Here is a 23281-nt window from a genome sequence, read left to right as displayed (position 1 = left end):
GGAGCTGTATTTGTTAAAAAATGGTGTGTTACTAGCTTTAAGAAGGTTATTAATACGTCTAGAAAGATTTTGAAGTCATTATTGGTGCTTTGACCGGCATAATAAACTCATATGTTTCTATGTAAAATTTCGAAGGATATAGCTAGCTAGTTCAAAAGGTTTGAAGTTTATTTTATTAGAAAGCTTGAGTTAAAAGTACTTAAAAGAACTTTTATCGAATGAATCATGGATATCGAAATATGTAGGAAACTTTTCTGTTTATTCAGTTATATTTAGTAAACATAATATGATATTTAAGATGATTTAAGTTGTTGTTTTTGTCCTCAGTATTCATAAACTTTTCCACCGATTTCCGTGTATGTCACGAAAGTCGAAAACCAACAGCCGTTTCATAGCCCATTTAAGGATCAATAAAGAAAAGAAAACATTTGAAACTCAATTTACAGATTAGCAATATGATCTTAACTGTACTTTTAATAGATTTTATATCTTTACTTCTTCCTTGACAAAAGTCAGTTGATTTTCATCTGTATTTCAGCAAACCATTTGCTCAAGTGACAACCAAAATGACTGTGTCACAGTACAAGATACAGTAGAAGATCTTACAAATACAGTTTTAAAAGCAAGCATGTTGAAGTCACCGGAAGAAATGGATCTTGTTTCACATATTATTTCCGATTTGGCAACGAATATTAAAGTGATAAACACAACACAACAAGCGAAGGAGGTACTAGTTTTAAGTTTTTCACAGAAACCATTGCATTTATTTGGTTTTCTTTTGATTCTTTATGCTACAATGACATTATCTTTTACTTTTTCCAAAGATTTTGGAATAAAATCTATAAGACCCCGGATTTCTCTTAAAATAAGCACTGTAGGCAATGCTTTGTTAACAAAGTATTATGATTGATAGATAGATATAGTTACGAGCGTTTTAATTAACTGTAAAAAATACTTTAGTTTATAGATAAAGTTCTAACATGTGTTGATGTTGTGGTCACATCGCCACCGCATGTGGTGGTTGCATCGCAAAACAAATGGCAAACATCCACCATTCTTCTCAGAAACTTAGACAAGATGGCTGTCCAATTAGGAAATTTGATAACTACAACAAACGATTCTATCAGTATCTCAAAGCCAAATGTCGGTGTTAACATTGCATTTGTAGAAGCTAAAGATCTTACAATTGAACTTTCCAATGCTAATGGAACTGTTGGCGTGTCATTCTCGTCGTCAAATAATCAATCTAATTCTAATTCTCAACTCATCATTCCAAACGAGACATTCAAATCAAAGAGAGAATTAGTTTATTCGTTCACCTATAGTTCTGACATGTTGTTTAGGCGTGGACAGATATCATCTCCCAAAAATAATCCTACAAAAATAGTCAATAAGAAAAATCGATTCAAAAAATCAATCGATGGTCATATCGTGTCAGCTAGTATTGGTGAAACTAAGCTCGCAAATTTAACAAATCCAATTATTTTGAAGTTTAAAAAGAATGATACACAACAGGGATATCAAAGAAATTGCCATTTCTGGGACTTTAATATAAGTAAGTATTGTACGTTACACAGTTCACATGTTCACTCCTGAAGTCATGTAGGACCCAGGAAAATAATGGTGCTTATTTCTTCAATAATTTCTAGATGTTCAAGGCGAGTGGTCAACCGAAGGTTGTAAATATATTAAAGAGGATCAATCATTTGTCTTTTGTGAGTGTGATCACTTAACAAACTTTGCATTGGTTTTGGATGTTTCTCAAACGTTTAAAAATCCTCTTGAACTGAAAATTATCACGTGGATCGGCTGTGGAATATCATTGGCTGGATTAATACTAACCATAATTACGTACATATCATTGAAGTTAGTGTTACTGTGTACATGTTTTTCTTGTCTGAGGTGTCCTGCTGATTTTCAATATATATACTACTTTGAAACACTATATCGCAACCAGGTTAAAAGTGACTTACACTTTAAAATTACCTCAGCGGGTGGTTTTTATTGTTTAAGGATACGGTAGACCCTTTTGGCACATGCTGAATATATTCAAAATATCTCCTTAACATGTCCCTTTTATGAAAATATTTTTATATAATATAAAACATTGATCAATTCCCTACGAGTATATAAGAAAATAAATTCGTGAGAAAATGCTGGCATGGAGAAAAAAAATTCCAAACAAAAAACACTCTCCCTTGTTATAGCTTTAGTAACTCCCCTCCATAAGTTATTTTTTCGTTTAAAAATACGTCGAGTTATCTGAAATAAATAAATATACATAATATATAATAATATAATATATATATAAATAATGTCAAAAGGGTTTACCGTATCCTTAAGAAAACATATTTTATTGAATTATCACATAGACGTTTTTACCCCTAAAATAAGACTGATTTTTTGTTTTCTTTTGTTCTTTTGAATGAAAGGCAGCTCTGTCCACAAGCTAAATAGTTATTTTAACTACATTTTAAACATATTCTCTTGCAGAAAACTTCGAGCTAAACTGGCACCAAAACTGCTGATATGTTTATGCATTTCATTGATGTTACTTTTAATCACATTTTTAATTGGAGCGGAACAGACGCAAAATCGACCTATCTGTCAAATTGTAGCCATTTTGCTGCAGTTCTTTACATTGACAACTTTCTCTTGGATGGCAGTTGAAGCATATAATCTTTATCGTTGTTTTGTTCGTATATTCAAATCAAATACTTCGGATACACAGTTCTTGTACAAATCTTCGCTTGTAGTTTGGGGTGAGATTTCATTTAATCATATTTATGTTTGCTGTTTTTCCCTTAATGAAATAGTCCTATTTGGCAAGCCTTAGAATTGGGAAAAGAAAGGAAACGCTCTTGAATTTGTTTGTTCTCTTATTTTTTATATTAAATGTGTTTACGTCACCCCAATTTAGGTTTACCTGCTCTTGTGGTAACTGCTACAACTGCAATATCACCTGGGAATCTTGGCAATGATAAAGTGTAAGTCATTTCAAATAGAACCACTACCCTGCAGTGTATTAATGGCCAATCCCTAGAAAATCTCTTTTGAACAAATCTTAAATTAGGTAACCAAACAAATGTATTATTTGCACGTCCTTTCTCTGAATTTCAGTGAAAATCGAATATAAAGTAGAGGTCAGAATGTTGGACCAATAAATAGGAGACACATGCTTTTATTGACTTTTAGATGTGTGATATACGGAGCACCATTTTACTTTGGTCTCCTGTTGCCAGTCTCATTGATTCTCCTTATTAACTTCTTGACAATATACTTTGTTGTCACTGGTATAAACAAAGCATCAAAAACCAAATCGGAAAGCAAAAGAAAACAACAAGAAAAGCTACACAGCACTCGAGTTGCATTTACCTGTTCAGTCTTGCTTGGTTTGTCCTGGATATTCGGTGTGCTTGCAATTGGAGATCTCACTGAAGTCTTCCAATGGTTATTTTGCATTTTCAATTCCCTGCAAGGTTTCTTTATCTTTATTTTTTACACCATCAAAAATAAAGATGCTTGGCATGAGTGGAAGAAAGTGTTTGGTTTGGCACCAGACAACAGTTTTAATTCAACCTTGACACGAACCAAGAATGGGTCAAAGACAGGTAAAAACATATTTTCTGTTAAAATAATGATATATTTGAATTTAACAATTTCTTCTTATTTTTTACTTCAACAACCATTCGCTATGGTTACCGCATAGGTAAATGTCAAAATACTACTTTGTCGAAATGAACCTTTTATTTCCTATAAAATCTTCTAACGAAACATTTTTTTGCCACAGGCCTCTACGCTACGACTAGTAACACTTCTCGTATAAGAGCAGACACATTGTCCACCACTTTAAGCAGATCACCGTCTAGCTTTGTTGACGACGACGAAGTTGCTGAATCTTCTGAAGAGCTACCTGGACGAATTTCTGAGCATAAATTATAACATCAAACTATAGTGTGTTAACATTAAAAACAAGTTATATTGTAAAGATGCCGTAACATAGAACATTTAATATTTTGTAGAGAAGAAATGAGGTCAGAAAATGTGTTCAATTATAATTTCTATGCGTTTAATTACATCGAATGCTTGTAAATTAGAACGAATGACTACTTGCTGGTGAATTCTCCCTTGTCTTTTAAGATATATGTGATTGTTTAAACTCAGAATTGTAAAATCATATAACAAAAAATCGTTCTAGGACTGAGCTACAGTTGTACCGTGTTTTTACTTTTTTTTTGTTAATATATTTATATGACGTATATATGACGTAATAACAGAATACATAGTTTTTGTAAGTTTTTATCAAAATTCATAACCCTTTGCTGCCATCACAGTGTATTTAACTTGGACTGTCATGAGATCCTTTTGAGGATTTAATAAGTCTCCAAAAAAATCTAAAAACGTTATTTTTCTTCATGACGTATTATTGTGTAGTTCAGTCGTTGAGCTTTGAAGCAGTTCGTTCTTTCCAATTTCAATGAGTGATTTGAATTAAAAAAAAAAGAAGATCGCTATGCCCCGGTATGTCTCAAAGAAAATCTAGAAGCTATGATTCATTCCTTATTTTACTTGTTTTACAATAGAGAATTTCAAGAGAGTTGTTTGAATTGCTTCTTAGGTTCGCTAAGTTGCCCTGAAAAAAATTGACCGCATATGGTAAGCGCAAAAGTTTATTACTGCAAAACAGATTCATTTTTAACGAGCCGCAAGTTCATCGGTATAGCCGAATTGCAAAACTTTCTTCCGCAAACACTTTCTTCCTCTACAGTAACGAGCCTTTTTTAACGGAGAGGAGAAAATTAAAAAGACGAAAACAAAAGTCTAAGTGAGACCAGGGCCAAAAGTATTTTAGGAAATGCATTTTTAGCCAGTTTAAAAACAGAACTTAATTTCACTAATAAGTAAAAATCCGAATACATCCAGCGTTCGCCATGTTGGTTAAAATTCGCAAAAATTAATTCCCGACAGTCTGTTATTCTGAAATTTCCCCGAAAAATCAATATATAGTTTTTATTCTACAGCTCTGTATAAAGAATTAAATAAATGAGCTAAAAGAATTTTCTTGGAAAAACATTTGCAGGAATAGTATATCTATATATATAAAGTATACATTGAGCTGGGATGATTTTGGTAAGTTTTGGTGGTTCATTTACTGATAGATTGCAACAATTAACAAAAATATATTTCCTAAGGACTTACAAAAAACTTGACAAAAAAAATTCATACCACAAGTTCTCGCAAGATAAAGCTGTAAATAATATTGTTTGTTTGTTTGTTTGCTTGCCCGCTCCCTTGCTTGCTTGTTTGTTTGTTTGTTTGGACAAAAGAACAAAAACGTTTTTTTTTTAAATTGAATGTAATAATCTTTTATATTAACAAGTTTGTTTAATTTTCGTGAAGAAAATATATGTACAAACGATTTCTTTCTTCGTTACGAAAATTAAAAACATCTCTTGAACAAAAAACTTTGTGAACACATAGTAATTTATTTTATGTAAGGATTCGTTTTGATGGCTGGTTTACGCAGAAAAGCTTCATCAATCTTAAATTTACGCCAACAATCAATTGAATTTCACGATTAAATTCACGGAGAACAAGTATTACGATACCTTAAATCGCGCACTTTCTAAAGAGACTACGGAAATGAAATTTTCAAGCTGTTATATGCGCGAAAAAATGTAACCAACTCTTCGCGAAGCAGCTCTGCGTGAAAATTTCATGACTTAAGGTTGATACGCCTTGTTCTTCAGAGTAAACAAAAATCCCTATTTCATCTGTTATACGAAAGCACATAGACATATTTTTTTCGAAATAAACAAAAATAAATAAGTTATCTTGCTACATATTAACAAAGCCTTGGTATATCTATTCTTACTGCGATGTATGCACAGATGCCTCCCAAAAAATGGGCTGATGTTAATACAAGCTGGTCTTTTTCATAACTCTTAAAAACTCTGTCTCGTTAATTTCGCCATCACCATCTCGATCAGCTTCATCTATCATCTCCTGAATAATAAAAAATGCCATAAATTAAGACGTATTTCTGTTGTGTAAATACAGCATTTTTATTTAAATGGTTCAATGTTCTGCCATATAGTAAAAAAATACTTTGGTACATTTAATATCCTTACATTACCATTACCTTTGTTATAAAAAATAACAAATAACAAATCATTATGATGATTGATAGTAAAAGCGTTGACCATTAAAACAGCGTTTAACCATAGTCATAAGAAAAAGAGATAGTCTGGTAATTCCGGGCCGTCCATAAGGTGTTCCTATTGTTCACAAGCAGATATGTTTCTTAAATCGGGGTGGCCAGTTTAAGACTGCACGGAATTATCAATAATGGCTGCCCATGGGGAGGATTTCTTTGGTGAAGATGATTTTGATGCAATCTTGGCTGTTATTGATGAAGATTTATTAGAGAAAAATCGTGATTTAACTAAAGAATTATCCGAAATTGTTGAAGAAATAGTTGACGACCCTTCTGAAAGATATATGCTCCAAAACATGCAAAACACAACGGGGACTCACAAGACACCGAAATGCGAAACATCGTCAGCCACAAAACCAGTTAAATGACGACAGCCTTACTACTGCTGAAACCAAGCTCCATCCGTTATACTTTAAGAAGTACACCCAATTAAGTGCAAGTAAACTTTCTAAAGATGAATGCTATAGTGAGAAGACCAGAAATGAATTTGTCAATTAGTTATTACAAACGACGATACAAACTTTTCCTATAGTTTTGTCAGAGATGTGATTGGTAGTTTTAAAGGCGATGCTAAAAAGTTTTATCCGGCCTACTATAAATCGGTGTCTGAAAATATTGTTTCGTACTTGCTCATCTCACTAATTCAACTGTAAAAGAAAACACTGTAGAATTTTCTTCCCATGTAAATTTTTCACCCAAAGAAAAAACATAATTCAATATCTAAGTGGTTATGCATTTGTACCTTATATCGTCGCATTAGGAGATCAAAAAAATCAAGAAGTATGCTTGGAGTTCAAAGTTTGGACATCTTATTAGCTGGAAAGTCATGTCTTGTGGAAGACGATAAAAATTCTGATTTAGTAAATATGAAGGACAGAGGAGGCTTATGGTCAGTAACCGATGATGTTTTCAGAATTTTTTGTTGTGCAGAACTTGAAGTTCGTGCTGCAACTGCTAATTTTCACCATACAATTGATAGTAAGAAAATTGTTTCAGACCTGCTTGAGAACCCTGTTGTGCTTTGTAATTACAACAAAATAACATCACACTCAACCGAAAAAGTCACAAAAGAATTAGCAATGAACTTACTTGAGCATCTCATCATGCTTTATGTTCGTGTTCGTGTTTTTTCATTTGTGAAAGATAAATGTGAGCTGCACAAAATTGCATCAAAACAGAAAAAAGCTCGATCTCTAAGCACTGAAATCAAAAAATCTTCAAGCAATCTTTCAGATGGACATTGACACTAAGAGTCCAGAACAGTGACTATAAACCTGTTACAACTGCTATTTTTATAGCAACAAATTTTAAAACAATATTATTTTGGCACATGGTATAATAAATAATTATGGAAGTCTACAAAAAGGTCCAGGTAGTGTATATAGGTTTTAAGGTATTTCAAAATATTTTTTATTAATGTTTGTGTTAAGCAGAAATACAGTGCTTGTTCTTGCTTATTAAGCCAATTTAATGTTTTTTATAAATGTGTGGCTATAAAAATAACCGTTTTTAGTTTCTTCTTTCTTCCAAGTGTGTTTAATTGCTCTTACGGCATGGCACAGTTTCAATATCAATTTTATGACAGTTACCAGCTATGGGTCGGAAAATCTTTTGTGTTCTAATTGTGTTGTCGTTATAACCAAAATTACGGATTGATGGGTTATCTTTCCTATGACCAATTGCACGTTGACGACCAAAGTAGTTTTCAAGGGGATCTTGACAAAATCTTTCTGTCAGTACATATGGAACTCCATTATTAATTAAATACTGGATTAATTCAACAGTAGAATGGACAGTGATTTTGATTCCTTGGTAGGTTTGCCGTGAAATAAACATATTTGCTCTAGCATTATCCGTAAAATTACCAGGCCTATCAGCAATTGAATCCTTCCATGTTTTGAAATATCCTAGAAATGTTTCGGTCAACCATAAGAATCTTTCATCATCAACAGATGTGTACGGTTTAAGAAATGGGTTTACGTTTAATTGCTGCTTCTTTGGTATTCTTGACGTTAAGACAGTCAAAAAATTGGTCGAACATATTACAATATTTGGCAGGTGCATTAGCTTCTGGTGGTCCATACAATTGAAGAGCGTTAAAGACAGATTCGCTTAACACTTGTGCTGCCAGACGTACATTCATGACTGAATATGGTGTGAGCTTGATGTGGTCATTTGTTATTTTAGGAACAAGATGTAATCCACAGTCTAAGTCATCAAGGAATAACTTTGAAATATGGTTCCAGGTGATATAACTTCCATCATTCCACATACTTCTGGTACATCTTCCTGCAAGAGAATTACTCAGGCAATTGCGGGCTGTTTTAATTAAGTGTGGTGGATCTGAGATGAAGTAGATGTACCGTTCCTCATCCGCCATAACATTCAAAGTGCGGTATGTTACGTCCACTCCTGCATTAATGTCAGCTACACGGGTCATGTTTAGGTGCATATGGTACATTCGTCGGTTTGGAGATGCTCCATCACTTGTGACACCAACAACTTTTATGCCACATTTTTCCTCCAGTATGCCAACCGCTTTCCAAAAGAGAGGAAACAATTGAATTGATGTGACATTGGTAGTAGCAAAATTTGCAAATGAAAATTTTAAAGGATTTACAATGCTTCTCACAAGAAAAACCTTTTTCAACGCAACATAATTTAGATCAATATCACCAAAGTCAACAAAACCGATAAGATCACCATTATGCTTATCCCATACAAGACTTTCTTGAATTTTCATTTCATCCAATAATAATATTGCATATTTCTCATGTGGTTGGAATTTGGAGACCATATTACACAATTCCTGGATAACGTCTTTGTTAAAACCTTGCTTTGGACGAATATAGTTCTTATAGTCCCTTAAACGACGTCTACTAGGGAGAACTAAGAAACCACTGTCTTTCTTATCGTCAACACGAATCTCATCATAAAAGGCGGGGGATTTTGCAGCTAAACCCAAGCAGTAACGAATGATCATAGGATGATAGCGAACACCAGTTTTCGATGATGATAAATATTTCTGCTGCTCTTCCCAAAAAAATTTCATGAATGGTAGTATCTTGCGATTAGTTGTTGACATAATTTTTATGAAATCATCACCAAGACTTTTTTGGACTGGAACTGCACAAGTGGAAATTTCATCTTGCATTTTCTTTAACTCTTCCTTTAATTCTTTATTTTCCAACCGGTGATTTTGAAGGGTTTTTATGATTCGGTCTGGAGAAGTCATGGAAATTGGTGCTTTAAGTTTGGCAGGTGAAATTAAATTGTCCCTTTTCCTTTTCAAACTTAGGCTTTCTTTTGACTCCGACCTAACACATTCCAAGCATTTTTCAGAAGAAGGTGGAATAAGAACTATGCAATTTGGAGATCGATACCATTTGCTTTGATGAAGAGGTGCACTAGTACTATCCTTGATGTTAAATACTTTTGGAACACAGTGCTCAAGACAGCTACCAGCAAAGTGGTCTGTCAAACCTGGGCATAATTTCAAATCCATAATTAATCTTGTTAAATATGTGATTGTAATAAGTTTTAGTGATTGAGAATAAATGTCGTGTTTAGCAGGAACAGACCATAATAAAACACGTACAGTAAAAACAAGATTATTATCAACATATATCTCATACTTTGGAACTGAGTGGATAGCATCATGACAGGCAAAAGAAGCACAATCACTTGTATAGGTAAAACTCCAACCAACTAATTTCAATAACTGAGTTTTAGAAATAAAATCTGTAAATGACTTGTACTGATCAGTAATGACATTTTCCACTGGTTCAATTTTTTTCTGCAAAATTGATTGTGCTGATTGACGAGGCTTAGAAGATGTGGAGGATGAAGGAAAACTTTTGATAGGAAGGTTTATTGTGGGGATAGCACCGGGAACAAGTGTGGTTCTGCTAGAGTGGTTACGATTTATTTGATCTTCGCTGAAGTGCTTTTCACAAATATATATTTTCTTTCTTTGAATTCTATCCCTTAGAGCATGATCAACTTCCCTATCTCTTATCAAAACATCAACTAACATTTCTCTCCACGACTTGTCAAATTGATTCTCACCAGCAGGAACTTTAAAAATAGATAGACCTTTATATTTAGCCCTTCATGAAACTGTGCAACCGTATATAGAGCAATTTTCGCCAGGCATGTTGAAAATAATTCTGTTTAAATGTTTGTTAATCCTATGTTGTTTACAGTAACTAACCACTTAAATGCGCCATTTTTCAACACGAGCGTGCAGTCAAAGCACTGGGTACGAGGTATATTCTGCTAACAAAAACATAAACAATAGAGCCGCGCGATTCACCAGACTCTCTTTTTCTTATGACTATGGTTTAACTAGATTGATAATATTAAGAGCGCATACACACACACACAGTATTTGGCAAACCTGAAGTTCTTCATCTGTTAAATTTTCACCCAGTTCTTTAGCAACACGTTTTAAGTTTTTAAAAGATATTCTCCCCTAAATAACAGAAAAGACACGCTATATCCCAATCAATTGCGACCAGGAGAATCTGTACTTCGATACTGAAAGAAGTTAAGAGATTATTTTCAACGAGAGCAAGCAGCCTCCTGTGATTTCAAATACGCTATCTATCTATTAATAGAAAACAGGAGTACAAGTGATACCGTATTGTCGTCATCAAACAATCGAAAGGCTTTTAAGATTTCTTCCTTGGAATCTTTTTCACTCTAAAAACAATGTCAAATATTGACCGAGAACAAAGATCTTGAAGGAGCGGGGTGGATGAAGTGAGCTCTAAAAATACAGAGTAGTGCTTTTGCAAACTTTTGTACCTTACCCCACTACTGAAAATAGCGCAAAAGAGTTGTTTTAAATACTCCTCAGCCTCCAATTGCACGTGCCCATAAAATATATTAGAGGAGAAAAACTAGAAACATTTACATCCAAGTTATAGGTCAAAGATATACTTGTTAGAGTCTAGGATACGCAACTCACCATTTTCGATGACATCATTTGTAAGAATTCGTTAAAATTTATTGTTCCTGAGCCATCTTTATCAATATCAGATATCATCTTTTTTATTTCTTCTTTTTTGGGTTCAAAACCCAAAGCTCTCATGGCAACCTAAAAAAGACATACTTTCAGGTTGGTCATTTTTATATTTTAATGCACTTTGCCCCCATAACAAAAAAATTCGGAAAATCTACCTTTTATTATTAATCATTTTATCAAAACCTCTCCCAATATCCAGATCAAAAAGAATTCTCAATAAAATTTGAAATTAAAGGTAACAACATGTGCATCCTTTAATAAACGTCTTTAAAAGCAACAAGTATACATGATAAAATAAAAAATCAGAATGAATTAAATAAAGAAACGTAATAAAAAAACCTTAAGTTCTTTTGCATCGATAGTTCCAGACCCATCTGAATCAAATAAATCAAATGCTTCGCGAATTTCTTGCTTCTGCTCTTCCGTTAATTCAGGCTTTGGACCTTAATTTAAAGACGTTTGGTTTTGTCTATAAATTACTATGACAGCATGATCCAGACATTTTTGAGACATACAGACTGTTTATCCAAACCAAAAGTTAAACATTTTACTGATGATTTTTTCCTGACATTAGCCTTCTAAAATAACTTTAACCCTCCTCTACCTATTTTACATTAGCAATAAACGAGGAGAATGATCCTATTTAAAGATTTTTCAAGAGTTATATGAATCATTTCTGATGAATTTTTAAACTTAACATAACTACTACTACTACTATTACTACTAGAAGAAAATGGAGAATGTAAGGAATTCAATACTTCTAAAACCTATTTTTGTGCTGAAAATGGCATAATTTTCAAATATTTTACTTCTAGAATTAAAATCTTTACAACTGATTCTCCTTCACTTTGACAGACAATTTATTCAGCACTAGTGACTAGCAAATTAAAACAAAAAGACAGTTATATAGGTAAGCCACTTTTCAACTTTCTGCATGGTAAGAAACTTTACCTGGCACCATATAATAGCCCCAATAAATTAAAACAAAACATTGTTTAAATTGTTGAGAATTTTTTATACTCTATGAAAATTTAGTGATTACCAACCTTTCTTTTTATTTGCAGCCAACATTGCACTTTTTTTATAAGATGAAGCCTGAAAAGTAAGTGACAGTCATTGTAATTTGGTCAGGAGTAATTTCTAACCATATTGCATTGGGAATTGATTGGAATTATACAGTGAGACATCCATGCTGATGCAATGTATATATGTGCAATTATAGGGGTATATTTGTATATCTTAAGAGGATTAATAATGCTGGATTTCTTACAATTTCAGGATTATTTTTTTGCAAATTATGCCAATATTCACAAATATAAAAACTTTGCAGATTTTTGTATATTATGCTACTATTTTAGGTACCTACCTATGTATAAGCTTGCTCTTATAGTGTAAAAATAGGTTTTAAGTTTATATTTCTTTAGAAACACAACATCTAAAATGCACTAGAACTATAAATAACAGGTCTTTGTGCAAGAAAGTATTTTTCGCTGGAAAAATTCCCTTTTCACCTCAACAGCTGGTTATAGGGGATTTACCTTTAAGTGATGGTTTGATAATTTTCAAGCCAACTACAGCCCCGTATTAACTTTCTATGGACCTGTTTTGATAGTTTCAAGTGAACTAGGGCAACTTTTTTTAGCATTATAAGGTCCCGTTTCCATTTTTTTCAAACTAACTGCAGTGGTGTTTTAGTGTGGCAAAGTTCATTTCCAGCTTAAAGTAGTCTCAACAATGCACAAACAGGTTATTGTAATTTAAATAAGTTTTTCTGATCTTTTCATTTTTTCACGATGCAATTATTTTCTCTAAAAAACAATGGTCTATTATGAAAGTAATTATTTATGCCAGTTGCTCAGAAGCAGAAGCTTACATACGAACTGTACTGTACGTCTACAATAATTGTTACATCTCCATATTAATAAACCCGTATTCTGTCTGTTTGGTACTAGAGCAACAACAGCTTGTTTGATCTTGATGCAAAATCATTGATAAAACGGGTCTTCACTTCATTTTATTACTTACTATTTTATTCTGTAAGAAGAAATTTTTTGATTTCAATCAATAAATCTTATGCTAGATGCAGTTAGGTAGCTACAACTCTTACTGTGCTATAAACTTTGGCAGAAGCTTATTGATGCAATGAGACAACAAGGTTTATTGTTTGCCCACAATAAATTGTTGTACTGAAAGACTCTTCACCAAATCCTAGCATCTTTCTTTAGCATCAAACACATAGCCTTATGCTGGAATCCATTAAGCTATAGCCCAATACACCTTTACCATAATTAGGGAAAACTAACACTCCATTGCAGCTTATTTTGCAATCAAAGGAGGTAAACATCACACTTTTATAAGAAGAAAACACATTGTTTTGTGATAACTTCTCTTGTCACGTTTTTTTTTTAATGAAAATTACACATAAGTTGTATCTTATTATTATTAACGTTTCCTGAAATTTGAAAGAAATTAATATGAAGAAAGGTAAAAAAAATGGAGAAAACACACTCTTATAAAACATGTTTTTTACCTCCTTTCTTCCGATATTGTAAAACGATAGAGAGCTGTAGGAACGCATGTACAATTGACAGGTGCAGATCTAGCCATTTTTTTTTACCATGTCAGAGCGTTGAATATAAAAAAAACCAATGCTGTGGGTCTTGGCGTGTTATACGCCATTGCTTAAGAAGCTTCGCTACTAAAACAAGTTTTATGTATATACACTGATCCACCAAGTTGTTTTCCTCAACAAGGTTGTGACACAAATGAAATATCAAGTCGTATCGCTTAGTTGTTTATTACATTGTTTTTTACATTAGTCACGGTTGATTCACTATGGCATTGTTTTTTAAACCAATGAGCTTTTAAACCAATCAGGATATTTTAAAATCATAACAAGCTTTTTTAATCGATATGTGGGGCAAAGAAACTTTTTTTGATAACTAAAGTCAACTTTATTTGAAAAAAAAATTACTAAAAAGCTAAAAACTAACCAAAACAAATTATACCGTTCGGTATAGAAGACTTTAAAAAACTCAACGAAAATTTTTTGCTTTATGCCTAAAATGTCCACAAAATTTATTATATTTTGTTAAATAAATTTTGTGTACAGTAGGTATAAGTGGAAAGGATACATATCTCTCTTCCCTGCCCTCATCAAAAATATAAAAAGTTTAGTTTACTAGACTTTTGTCATAAGATAAATTCTAGAAATTAGCTAAACAAAAGATGTAGCAACCTGACACCACATACAGCTAAATTCACTACAAAATTGACTGAAAATTGCTTTTCTCAATTCAATATTTTGCACTTTTTGATTAGCTAATATTTTAAACAAAACAATTATAGCCATAGTAACAAATGAAGAGATACACATAGCTTAGCTATTACAGAAACAAAAAAGCGATCCTTGTTTGTTTTTAGATTGGCAGGAAAATAGTAATCTGCAGGTTAATTTTTTTGGATTAAACAAATATCAACTTGCTTTTGTAGCACCTCAGAAAATGGCAACATAAAATTACATTAAAGTTCCTCTAGCAATTCGGCATAAATTTCATGTATCCCATCAGAATTTTCTCATTCAAAAACCAACTTTACACGCTGTCACAAGCTGTTGCAACTCATGTTGATAATGGCAAGATCCCTTTGAACATGTGCGACCAATATTTATATTAAACGCCTTTAATCTTTATCAATACGTAGAAACAACATTGACAGGGTTTGTGTGCTATAAAGTCTAATTTCACGGTAAAACCCTTACGAAATAACATATTGAAGTTATGTCTAGAAACAAACTTGACAGGGTTTGTGCGCTATAACGTCTAGCGCTACAGTCAAACTCTCACAGATAAACATATTATAGTAATACCTAGAAACAACTTTGACAGGGTTTGTGTGCTATAAAGTATAGTCTTACGGTCAAACCTTTAAGGAGAACATTCCATGGATATATCTAGAAACAACCTTGACAGGGTTTGTGTGTTATAAAGTATATAGGTTACAGTCTGACATAAAATAGGTTAACCCAACATCAGTTGATTGAATTTCGCGTTGTGAGGTATGTGATATAGTAGGATAAGGCGAAGTAGATGTCCGTCCCCAGAATTCCGGGTATATTTTGAAAACAGCGGGATTTATTTCTCGTGCACCGCTGCGTAATATTTGGCTCGTTTTTTTACTACGTCGCATGATAGGGTTGACATAGTCTAAGTCCGCGCCTGATTGAATTATTCTAAAAGGCCACCATCAAAAATATGTTGTGATTGCGTCCTGAAGAACAAAAATGAGTCAGTTGGGCGGTCGGGCGTATTTTTTCCCAGGATTTTCAGATCTGTACAAGCAAATTTGTTCCCACGTCCAAGACAGTATAGCACCACTGGACATCGTTTGTAGACCATTTTTCGTCGCCCTGTAAACTGTCAGTAGCCACAGGAGTGCCCTAAAGGAATTTATTTTTACCAAAATTAATTTTCGCAAGTTTTTGTCAATTTTGCATAAATTAGTTCTAGCAAAAAAAAATTTCTTTTTGAAAAATATCTCGTGAAATTTTTTCCTGGTCTTTTTCCGACTTACCGACTCGAGTTTTTATTACCAAAAAGTAAGTCGGTCGGAGGACGCGAACACAACATAGATGATAGATGTGCATATTTTACATGGCTAGCCTCACAAATATCGAGGGATATACCCTGTCTATTATTTCCAGCAGGGTCCATGGCTTAGATGGAGAGTCCCAGAGTATTTAATGCTCATTTTGAGCTACGCAGACGCAATTAGAGCCCGCGCTCTACTAGACAACTCCCGGCAACATTCAACGGCCAACACAGTGTGCCATCTTCCCAATTTCCCTCACATGGCTTGGGTTACCCGGGGCTATGGTAGCTAACATTCACTCGCCCATGTTTTCAATCGCCATCAAGAGGAATTGAAACCCGGTCTCCTACACATAGAACGAGAGCTATAATCACTAATCTACGGCGCCACAACATATTTTTGATGACGGCCTAGCTAGCTAGCTATATAGCTAGCTAGCTATATTGATAAATTTTTATTTCTATTTTTTTGGCAGGCAAAATAAGGCAATTCGATTGGATAATAATTCTTTTTAGAAGATCGGGTTGGTTAAAACACTATTTGCCTGCCGAAAAAAATGTAAACAAAGTTTACAGCAAGTCATCCATTTGCAGTTGTCACCGCGGTTCGTGGGCTTGTTCTGCCCAGATTGCGAAAACGGCCTGTTTACAACCGGGACAGCCAGATTATGTACACATGATCCGATTATGTTTTTTTTGCACTGGTTATGTAGTGGTGACCGGATTATGAACGCTGATATAATGGCTGGCCAGGCAGGCTGTGATTGGCATTTTCTTCGAACTTTTGTGAATTAAACATTCTCTGGAAGATAGAACACCCCTAAAAACTAGAGATGGCGGAAGAAAAAAGTCTCGACGTAATTCTTAGTTTAAAACTAATCTTGTAGTAAATACATTTCAGCACAATATACTTTGAAGTAACTAAATTTCACGGAACCTAAATTATTCTTTTTGCGGGAATTAAGTTTGGTGAAAAGTTATTAAACTTGCGAATCCCAAAATTTAGTATTTGCCGCGAAATTTTGTTTCATTTGAGAGCAACAACAACTTTGCCACCAGGGCTATTCGCTTGTCAGAAGTGATGACGAATGATATAAAAGCGGTCGGCCCCGATTATATTTGTTCTATAAGTCTGGAATAATATTTGACTGTCATACATAAGCCGGCTTTCCCGATTATGTGCGTAATAAGTGAGAAATAATAGAAAAATGCCATACATAAGCTGGTCGGCCCCGATTACGTTCGTTCTATAAGTCTCGAATAATATTTGACTGTGTCATACATAAGTCGGCCTGCCCCGATTATGTTCGTTCTATAATAAATGAGAAATAATATTACACTGTCGTATATAAACTGGCCTGCCCTGATTATATGTCCCTTAGTGCCAAATAATATTTTTTGAGTAATAAGCCGGCCTGTCCTGATTATGTTGCCCTGATTATGTATTTTCTGCCCTGTTCTTAACCGGTGCAAGCTGCCGTACTTAATCAGGCCAATGTTCATTATCCGGGCAGAACAGGCTGTGATGGCTTAGAAGGCTAGGAAGAGCAAATTCATATTTTTAAAGGATCAAAAATAACGAACTCAGGCTTATCATGTAACCAACACCTTCGATAAATTAAAAAGTGCTCTTACCATATTGTTGATACTGGTGAAATACTGAAATATATCCAGCACTAAACCACTGAACTGAATGCTGACACAGATTTGTTTTTCCCGCTCCCACAGTTCCGGTCGTCCTGTTTGTTGTGGTAATATTTCGCAGACCGTAAAAAGGAAGACCCAGGAAAACCTTGATCCCGGAGCTATATATGCACATCTCAAAAAAGCACAAAATACGCTAAAGGAAACCATATTTAAAAGATCATTTTGCAGAAGTATGCCTTGTGAGGTTTTCTCGTGCACGTGCTAAATTAAACGGTACTGCGTAGCTTAACAGAATATACAATTGTAAACACATTTACACTTTATGCATTTTATGCTTAAACTACAGAGCTTTGTGACAATAACCAGGTTAGAGATAAAAATCGTGTTAAATGCTTACAAACTGAAAGGGAAAAAATATCATAACTTTTTCTGGTTTTTCCTTCATACTTTTTTTGGTTATAGCAACAATAGTTAATCAATATAACGCGCATTTTTCGTTTTCTTACATGTTAGAGAAACATCTTTCACCTCAAGCCTTGCAAATAAGCCATGTATATAATGCTTTCGGACTACATTACTCATTCACATGTAATAATTCTGAAATAATTCTGAATTCCAGCACATTTTTTCAAGCAGTGCTATTCAAAAGGAAATATCTTAACCCTTAAACGCCGAAGGATTCTTTTAGGAAAAATTGAAATTTCCATGATTTTTTGCCAACACCTTTTCGTCGCAGTTGAACGCGAGTTCCGGAAACTTGCTCCTTCAACAGTGCTGGCAGAGTCCGGAGACAAAACCTCTTTTATACGGGCCTCCATTTTGATATCTTCAAGTGTGGTGCTCACCAGTTATGGCTAAAATATCGTATTCCGTTACTTAAGCTAGGTTTTGCGCTTAGCAGGTGCGCTACTTGGAGTTAATTTTTTAACACTTTTAATGGAAACGTCAATGACTAATTAGCGCACCTGTTTTAACGCCGATTAGCGCGCAGCTTAAGTATCAAAATGTTTTGATATTTTAACGCGAATTAGCGCGAACACACTTTGTATAAAAAAATGAGCATATTATTATGTGTGCAAAAGCCATTTCTACAAACATTTTGTTATAACAGCGGACAAAAGAGTTGATATTTAAATGGTTATATATTAATCCTTCTAAAAGATGGTTATGTTCTTCATATTACCCTCGTTTAACAATAAATTCACGGTACTAAAATCCCAACCGCTATCCTTTTTTGTTTTTCCTTCCACTTTTAATTCGCCTATGAATGTCCATAATATAATGTCCCCCTCGATGTTGTTGGATGTATTTGATCAACGAAATGAGTTAAAGCAGCGTTAATGTACCTTGTAATGCTCAATATGATTAACTCTGAGGTCAAATATTAGCGCGAAAAAACTAACGCGATTTAACGACAAATGGAAATCAATCTTTAGATCTTTCGTCAACGAGTTAACGTAATAGAAAATTCATGAGGCTCAAACAGTTCACATTGGCAATGCTAAAATCACCTTAAGATTCTGCCAAATCAAGAAGTCAAAGTCAGAGTGGCTACATATGTTTTAAGATTTTTTACTACTGTGGCTACTGAGAAAATTAAACAAAAATTAGGTAACAAGATGTTGTGCAATTATTAGGGAAAAAAGTTTTTGCACCTTTAGACAATTTTTATGACAAAGCTGAAAAATTAATAGCAGAATAAGTCTCGTGCATAATATATGAACACACATTAAGAATATGTAACTTTTTAAGTATATTGCATTCGCAGACATAAAAATTTAGCGAGTCATGAAAATTCTCCCACTGCAACAGTATGTCACAAAAAGGTGCCTTTCCAATGTTACACTGGGGGTATCGCAGGTTATAAACAAGATTGGAATGGCTCTATTATGTTCGAAACGCCATCGACTTTGGAAAGAAACTCGTGCCACAGCACAATAGCATCAGTTGTGTTTGGTTGGTTCTTGTAAGCTGCCGTAAGTTCGTCAGAAGTCAACAATCTCTTCCATACGAATAAATTAGCCACACTGCCAACGAAACTTTGTTGTATGTCATTTATAACACAGTCTGTCTCCTTATCTACATCACTACCAATAGTCACCTGAATTTGATCAACTACCCTCGTTTTTACTTCTTCCCATGACATGCTCCGCGTTTTTGTGCCATTGATGTAAAAATCCTGACTGTTTCTTATTCCATCGTATAAAATGGCTACATGTACCCATTCATGAAGCTTGTTTTCAGCATTCTATATTTTAAAATGAAAAAAAAAAATCTTTAACGCACGAGTCTCTTTAAAAGCTAGTTAACTTAAAGTCCTATAAAAATCTTTATTTTTCAAGCAGATAGTCACAATTTCTTTTAAAATTGTTACCATCAATCATATATTATCGTAAACTTACTTATACTAGGTATGTATTCTTTCATATTTTGTAATTACGAAGATCGTTTCTGTTGAGACGCAATCACACATCGTAGAGAGTAGTAGGCAGGATTTTAGTATGCTATACGTACCATGTCGCCAGATCGAGGATATGTGTAGCCTCTCATTTTTGGTGAACCCGTTGACATTGCAACACTTATGTCATTGCAACTCGCATCGCCAGGAGGCAAAAACGAAACAACAACAGGGCAAGTCATCGCAACTGGGAGTTCAGTAACTTTGATCCAAACTGTAATAGTCATAGCATCCACAAAACTCATTGTTTTGGTGACATAAGGTAATGTAATGGCGCGTTGCGTAAATGCAATTGCGTATAACGAATCTAAATGTAATACGTAACAGTTAATTATATTTTTTAAAAACAAATGTTAGCTATGTCTCGTAGCTGTAATTATATTTTTATGACTATATGTTTTGACTTCTCCACAAATAAATGTCCCATCTTGTTGATAAGTTATTCTTGTTTGTTTTTCTTTTAGATCAAACAAAATATTGATCAACTAAATCATGAAAATTGAAAATTCCATTATCAAAAAATGTTGCTTACTTTCCTTCACCTAAATGGTTAATTATTCTATTTTCTGTCTTAACCCTTGTTGATTTGGTTTGATCCATATAATTGGGATTCAGTTAAGATTTTCATTTGCGTCAGGGAAGGACATACAAAATAAAATACTTTTTCAGTCACCTATTATAAAAATTTTGTATGGTTACATAATCTCTTCTATAATTATGCTATCATATTATAAAACTAAACAATACCATGTTACCATGAATGATATTGCCCTTCTCGGGAAATGCTTTGCATCAACATAAATGACACTGTCGGGCAGTAAATTAAAATCTGCGGGTTTTAAATAAAAACAAGCTATCGAAATGAACATGATTGTTAAGAAAACTAAGGTCGTTTCTGAATATGAGCTACCTTCTTCAAAGCCTTTAGGATGACAAAGTAAATTGTGTTAGTTTATCACTTCACAGGAATTCAAGCTAACCTATCCGAAAATGTTATTTTGTTGCAGGCCTTCCATGAATATGAGAAAATGTAGTGAAAAATAAAGAACCCTGCATGCTACATTGATTTTGACAATAAGAAATCCTAACTATCTTGTGCTTTGGAGGTCCTTCCGTGGCATTATTATGCTCCAAAAATCGTCTTAACATTCAGCTAGACAAGTAAAAGTTATTAAAAAAGTTATTTAAAAAAATATGTAGGAAAGTTATAACGCATGTACATTTTTTCAGCTTTCCCTTTTTCTATTTTACCCTAACCTTACGGTCAAACAAGTCATTTTAACTTTTAGTGCAACCAACAAGCACTAGCTCTTTAAACAATTGATTTAATGTTAATTTTACCTGTACCGCAATCCAATTTTCCACCTCCACTTGCTTTATTATTAGAGACATTGACTTTCTCCTTTGAAGCATCTACTTCGTTAGTCATATACTAAAAAAGAAATTGTTAATTCTATTCCTTCAACACATGCCACATGGCTTGATTATTGATTATTGGCATTTCCTAGACATAATTTTAGCTAACTTTTACATAGACAGGAGTATTCGAAATAAGACATATAAATAATTGAAATAAGCCATATGGAAAAGCGGAAACATGTAAGACCCCACTTAACGTAGGCTTTAAAATCAGAAAATATATATTTACCGGTGTTATAACCTGTGCTTTTATCACATTCAAACTGCTATCAGTTGCGACATTTTTAATGAGGTAACACGTTATGAAGTCTTTTGCTGCACTTTCATATTGATATGCAACTCGATCACAATTTGGATTTGCTTGACAGCGCAGGTAACATGATGTTAATGTTTTGCTTTCAAATCGTTCATAGATATTTTCTTCATTGATTTCTTCATCAGATATTATGTTGTAACTGCCATACTGGCAATAATTCTTAGTAATCCATAATAGCAAAAGCAGCCATGAAATCAAGTTCTTTGTAATTTTAAACATTTGAATCGACTTAAACTATTCCATTTTCTTGTCTTTAATTTGAAGTTAATGTTGATACAACGATATTGTTTTTAACTAAACTAGAAATATAGTAATATAAGCTCAGTTGAATTTTTATTTTTTTATTTTTTGTTAAGTGTTATTTTTATTCATAAATTAATTAATATTGGTCGTCTTTTTATACTACACGCAGAGTGGAAATTCAGCAGGTAAAAGTTTCCACACTAAACATTAATTAATTTATAAATAAAAATGATAGATTACAAAAAGCTTCTATTATCCAACATTTCATCTAACATCAAAAATTTGTGTTGGATGCGTTTGGTATGTACCTTCACCCAACATGTGGCTTTCAGCACTGCGTTGATGGGAAAACATAAACGAAGGAGTGTTTTTCGTATGTTCGATTGTGAAATTCGAATAGACACGTAGCAAGATAATGAAGCGTGATCTTTTATCGAAACAGTTTCGCAAAAAATTTAAGGGGTATGTTTATTTATTTAAAATCTGTCATGTCCATTCTAAACATATCTCCGCTATAATGTTGTTAAAATGTCCTTTTTCACTTCTTTTTTTTTATCAAGTCACTTCTTTTACCTCGATCGGAATTCATTTTAATTAAGTTAAAATTAGAACAGCTGCCTTATATATACGTTGATCGTCATCTTGAAAATTAGAATGAACGGGACAAAAATCGAATGTTGTATGGAATGTTGGATAAAAGTCAATTTTATCCAAAATTGGAATCCAACATTTCATCCAACATTCAAACTAAAATGTTGGATGTGTTTGCGTCGACCTTTAGTGTCTACGGTGGCCCACAAGCATCAGGGCAAATTAAACATTTCCCACGACAAATTAAAGATTTCAAGGCAAATTAAAGACTTCGCGGCAAATTAAAAATTCTACGGCAAAATAAAACTTCCACGGCAGAGGTTTCGACTCGTCATATATCTTTACGCTCCAAATGGCTCTCTATTTTGGGATCCCAAAATGGTAGCGCTTTTCCGTAACGGAATTTCATTGCAACCATCGCTCCGGTAAAATTAAACAAAATGCTACCTACAGAGAAACATTTTTCAACGTAAAATAGCACTATTGGAAAATATTATTCATACAGAAAGAGTTTTACCAAATATTAACCGAGAAGAGATGGAACAAACGAGTGAACGTCTATTTAATTGCGAACGTTGTGGTAAGAAATGCAAATCTGAACGTGGAATAATCCAATATCTAAGACACTGCACGAGAAATGAAATCAATCAGAAAGTTGGCCAGCCGCCTCTTGCACCCGAGCAGCACTTGCCACCGCGACAAGAAGAACAAATTGCGGAATTTTTCTGGTGGTCCGAAACGAAAAGTAGTGAGATGGAGAAAAGTGCTAAAG

General features: G+C 33.8%; 2 protein-coding genes across 2 annotated transcripts; one reads left to right on the top strand and one right to left on the bottom strand.

The window, feature by feature from the left end:
* Positions 1-225: 225 nt before the first annotated feature.
* Positions 226-4210, top strand: LOC130653763 (adhesion G-protein coupled receptor G2-like). Its single transcript, XM_057456280.1, has 9 exons — positions 226-241; positions 328-356; positions 539-727; positions 961-1555; positions 1650-1866; positions 2494-2762; positions 2921-2987; positions 3196-3611; positions 3791-4210. The coding sequence occupies exons 1-9, from the start codon at positions 226-228 to the stop codon at positions 3940-3942; spliced, it is 1950 nt and encodes a 649-aa protein (XP_057312263.1). The 3' UTR covers positions 3943-4210.
* A 950-nt stretch (positions 4211-5160) lies between these two features.
* Positions 5161-17598, bottom strand: LOC130654627 (uncharacterized). Its single transcript, XM_057457239.1, has 7 exons — positions 17471-17598; positions 12293-12341; positions 11586-11689; positions 11190-11318; positions 10859-10921; positions 10617-10691; positions 5161-6006 (listed from the first exon to the last, which is right to left on the bottom strand). Exons 1-7 carry the CDS (start codon positions 17471-17473, stop codon positions 5917-5919), a joined length of 513 nt encoding a protein of 170 aa, XP_057313222.1. The 5' UTR covers positions 17474-17598; the 3' UTR covers positions 5161-5916.
* Between the last annotated feature and the right edge of the window lie 5683 nt (positions 17599-23281).

Source organism: Hydractinia symbiolongicarpus, chromosome 8 (genome assembly GCF_029227915.1).
Source record: "Hydractinia symbiolongicarpus strain clone_291-10 chromosome 8, HSymV2.1, whole genome shotgun sequence".
NCBI lineage: Eukaryota > Metazoa > Cnidaria > Hydrozoa > Anthoathecata > Hydractiniidae > Hydractinia > Hydractinia symbiolongicarpus.
The sequence above is the reverse complement of the archived record's forward strand: the minus strand, read 5'-3'. Positions and strand labels throughout refer to the sequence as shown.